This window comes from Sciurus vulgaris (genome assembly GCF_902686455.1).
Source record: "Sciurus vulgaris genome assembly, chromosome: X".
In the NCBI taxonomy this organism is placed as follows: domain Eukaryota; kingdom Metazoa; phylum Chordata; class Mammalia; order Rodentia; family Sciuridae; genus Sciurus; species Sciurus vulgaris.
The window spans coordinates 89,040,942-89,045,369 of NC_136471.1; the positions used below are offsets into that span (position 1 = coordinate 89,040,942).

At 38.8% G+C, this 4,428-nt stretch overlaps 1 protein-coding gene across 1 annotated transcript; it reads left to right on the forward strand.

Moving 5' to 3' along the window:
- The first annotated feature begins 233 nt into the window (after nt 1-233).
- On the forward strand, nt 234-558 carry LOC306650746 (microtubule-associated protein 1 light chain 3 beta-like). Its single transcript, XM_079122991.1, has one exon. It carries the CDS (start codon nt 255-257, stop codon nt 531-533), a length of 279 nt encoding a protein of 92 aa, XP_078979117.1. The 5' UTR covers nt 234-254; the 3' UTR covers nt 534-558.
- Nucleotides 559-4,428: the final 3,870 nt, after the last annotated feature.

The following is a 4,428-nucleotide window of genomic DNA, read 5'->3' on the forward strand; positions in this document are numbered from 1 at the left end:
ATCTGTTACAGTATAGACTGTGCCTGAAATCAAAGCCCTTGGCCCTATAGCTAAGAAAGTTACAGGGAGACTACGCTATTGTGCCCAGTTAAAAATAAAGCAAACACTGTATAACAAATTAACACTCCGAGACACATCTTCAGGAGAAAGTTGCTTATTAAGAAGGCCAGCCAGCTGCGGACCGAGGAGACACAAGAGAAATCACCGTTGCCGGAGTGGGACCCTCTGCCGCCGAGCCCGGAGCCTCCAGCGCCATGCCTTTGGAGAAGACCTTCAAGCAGCACCGCACCTTCGAACAAAGACTAGAAGACGTGCGCCTCATCCGAGAGCAGTATCCCACCAAGAACCCAGAGATAATAGAAAGATACAAGGGCGAGAAGCAGCTGACCATCCTGGATAAGACCAAGTTCCTCGTGCCAGACCACGTCAATGAGCGAGCTCAAGATAATCAGAAGGCGCTTGCAGCTCAACGCAAACCAGGCCTTCTTCCTCTTGGTGAACGGCCACAGCATGGTGAGCATGTCCATACCTGAGTCTGAGGTGTAGGAGAGTGAGAAGGATGAGCGGCTTCCTGTACATGGTGTACCGCCTCCCAGGAAACTTTCAGAAGCGGGTGGGCACTGTAAGACTAGGGCCCTGTGTCAGCTTTCTAAGCCCTCGCCAAGGAAAAAAAAAAGGGATGTCACCAACTGAGACTGCTAAGTTCATCTAGTCACAGGCCATCAGAGCAGTTCCGTTCCACCTAGGAGCTTTAGGAGTTGTTTTTGTATTTCAAGCAGAAAAATGGAGCTCCAAATGAGCACGCTCAGCTTTGGAAACTATATTATTTAACCTAGGCATCTTTTTTTTTTTTTTTTTTTTTTTATTGTAAACAAATGGGATACATGTTGTTTCTCTGTACATGGAGTAAAGGCATACCATTTGTGTAATCATAAATTTACATAGAGCAATGTTGTTTGATTCATTCTGTTATTTTTTCCCTTCCCCCCACCCCTCCCACCCCTCTTTACCCTCTATACAGTACTTCCTTCCTCCATACTTGCCCCCCTCCCTAACCCTAACTCTAACCCTTCCCTCCCCCCCATTATGTGTCATCCTCCACTTATTAGCGATATCATTCGTCCTTTGGCTTTTTGAGATTGGCTTATCTCACTTAGCATGATATTCTCCAATTTCATCCATTTGCCTGCAAATGCCATAATTTTATCATTCTTTATGGCTGAGTAATATTCCATAGTATATATATACCACAGTTTCTTTATCCACTCATCAATTGAAGGGCATCTAGGTTGGTTCCACAGTCTGGCTATTGTGAATTGAGCAGCTATGAACATTGATGTGGCTGTATTTCTGTAGTATGCAGATTTTAAGTCCTTTGGGTATAGGCCAAGGAGTGGGATAGCTGGGTCAAATGGTGGTTCCATTCCAAGTTTTCTAAGGAATCTCCACACTGCTTTCCAGAGTGGCTGCACTAATTTGCAGCCCCACCAGCAGTGTATGAGTGTACCTTTCTCCCCACATCCTCGCCAACACCTGTTGTTGCTCGTATTCTTGATAATCGCCATTCTAATTGGGGTGAGATGGAATCTTAGGGTGGTTTTGATTTGCATTTCTCTTATTACTAGAGATGTTGAACATTTCTCCATATGTTTGTTGATTGCTTGTAGATCTTCTTCTGTGAAGTGTCTATTCATTTCCTTAGCCCATTTGTTGACTGGACTATTTGAATTCTTGGAGTAGAGTTTTTTGAGTTCTTTATAGATTCTGGAGATTAGTGCTCTATCTGAAGTATGATTGGCAAAGATATTCTCCCACTCTGTAGGCTCTTTCTTCGCATTGCTGATAGTTTCCTTTGCTGAGAGAAAGCTTTTTAGTTTGAATCTATCCCAGTGGTTGATTCTAGCTTTTATTTCTTGTGCTATGGGAGTCCTGTTAAGGAAGTCTGGTCCTAGACCAACAAGGTGAAGATTTGGACCTACTTTTTCTTCTATAATCTGCAGGGTCTCTGGTCTGATTCCGAGGTCCTTAATCCATTTTGAGTTTAGTTTCGTGCATGGTGAGAGATATGGGTTTAGTTTCATTCTGTTGCATATGGATTTCCAATTCTCCCAGCACCATTTGTTGAAGAGGCTATCTTTTCTCCATTGCATATTTTTGGCCCCTTTGTCTAGTATGAGAAAATTGTATTTATTTGGGTTTGTGTCCGTGTCCTCTATTCTGTACCATTGATCTACCTTTCTATTTTGGTACCAATACCATGCCGTTTTTGTTACTATTGCTTTGTAGTAGAGTTGAAGATCTGGTATTGCAATACCCCCTGTTTCACTCTTCCTGCTAAGGATTGCTTTAGCTATTCTGGGTTTCTTATTCTTCCAGATGAATTTCATAATTGCTTGCTCTATTTCTGTAAGGTACACAATTGGGATTTTAATTGGAATTGCATTGAATTTGTATAGCACTTTAGGTAGTATGGCCATTTTGACAATATTAATTCTTCCTATCCAAGAACATGGAAGATCGTTCCATCTTCTAAGGTGTTCTTTAATTTCTTTCTTTAGTGTTGTATAGTTCTCATTGTAGAGGTCTTTCACCTCTTTTGTGAGATTGATTCCCAAGTATTTTATTTTTTTCGAGGCTATTGTGAATGGGGTAGTTTTCCTAATTTCTCTTTCTGAAGATTCATCACTTATGTATAAAAATACGTTGGATTTATGGGCATTGATCTTGTAACCTGCTACTTTACTGAAATCACTTATGAGTTCTAAGAGTTTTCTGGTGGAATTTCCAGGTTCCTCTAAATATATAATCATGTCATCAGCGAACAGGGATAGTTTGAGTTCTTCTTTTCCAATTCGTATCCCTTTAATTTCTTTGGTTTGTCTAATTGCTCTGGCCAGAGTCTCAAGAACGATGTTGAATAGAAGTGGTGAAAGAGGGCATCCCTGCCTTGTTCCAGTTTTTAGGGGGAATACTTTCAGTTTCTCACCATTTAGAATGATATTAGCCATGGGCTTAGCATAAATGGCCTTTACAATGTTAAGGAATGTTCCCACTATCCCTATTTTTTCTAGTGTTTTGAGCATGAAGGGGTGCTGTATTTTATCAAATGCTTTTTCTGCATCTATTGAAATAATCATGTGATTCTTGACTTTAAGTCTATTAATATGGTGAATTACGTTTATTGATTTCCTGATGTTGAACCAACCTTGCATCCCTGGGATGAAACCCACTTGATCATGGTGCACTATCTTTTTAATATGTTTTTGTATGCGATTTGCTAAAATTTTGTTGAGAATTTTTGCGTCGATGTTCATTAAGGATATTGGTCTGAAATTTTCTTTCCTTGATGAGTCTCTGTCTGGTTTAGGTATCAGTGTGATATTGGCTTCATAGAATGAGTTTGGGAGGGTTCCCTCCTCTTCTATTTTCTGGAATACTTTGAGAAGTATTGGAATGAGCTCTTCCTTAAAGGTTTTGTAGAACTCGGCTGAGAACCCATCTGGTCCCGGACTTTTCTTTGTTGGTAGGCTTTTGATGACTTCTTCGATTTCAGTACTTGAAATTGGTCTATTTAAATTGTTTATGTCCTCCTCATTTAGTTTAGGCAATTCATATGTCTCTAGAAACCTGTTGATGTCTTCGAAATTTTCTATTTTGTTGGAGTATAGATTTTCAAAATAGCTTCTAATTATGTTTTGTATTTCCATCCTGTCTGTTGTGATATTTCCTTGTTCATTCCGAATTTTAGTGATTTGGGTTTTCTCTCGTCTTCTCTTTGTTAGTGTGGCTAAAGGTTTATCAATTTTGTTTATTTTTTCGAAGAACCAACTATTTATTTTGTCAATTTTTTGTATTGTTTCTTTTGTTTCAATTTCATTGATTTCAGCTCTGAGTTTAACTATTTCCTGTCTTCTACTACTTTTGGTGCTGTTCTTTTCTTCTTTTTCTAAGGCTTTGAGCTGTAGTGTTAGGTCGTTTATTTGTTGAGTTTTACTTCTTTTATTAAAAGCGCTCCATGAAATAAATTTCCCTCTAAGTACTGCTTTCATAGTGTCCCAGAGATTTTGATATGATGTTTCTTTGTTCTCATTTACCTCTAAGAATTTTTTAATTTCCTTCCTAATATCTTCTGTTATCCATTCATCATGTAATAGCATATTGTTTAATCTCCAGATGTTGGAATAGTTTCTGTGTTTTACTCTTTCATTTATTTCTAACTTCAATCCATTATGATCTGATAGAATACATGCTAGTGTCTCTATCTTCTTGTATTTGCTAACATTAGCTTTGTGGCATAATATATGGTCTATTTTAGAGAAGGATCCATGTGCTGCTGAGAAGAAAGTGTATTCACTCTTGGTTGGATGGAATATTCTATAAATGTCCGTTAAGTCTAAATTATTGATTGTGTTGTTGAGATCTATGGTT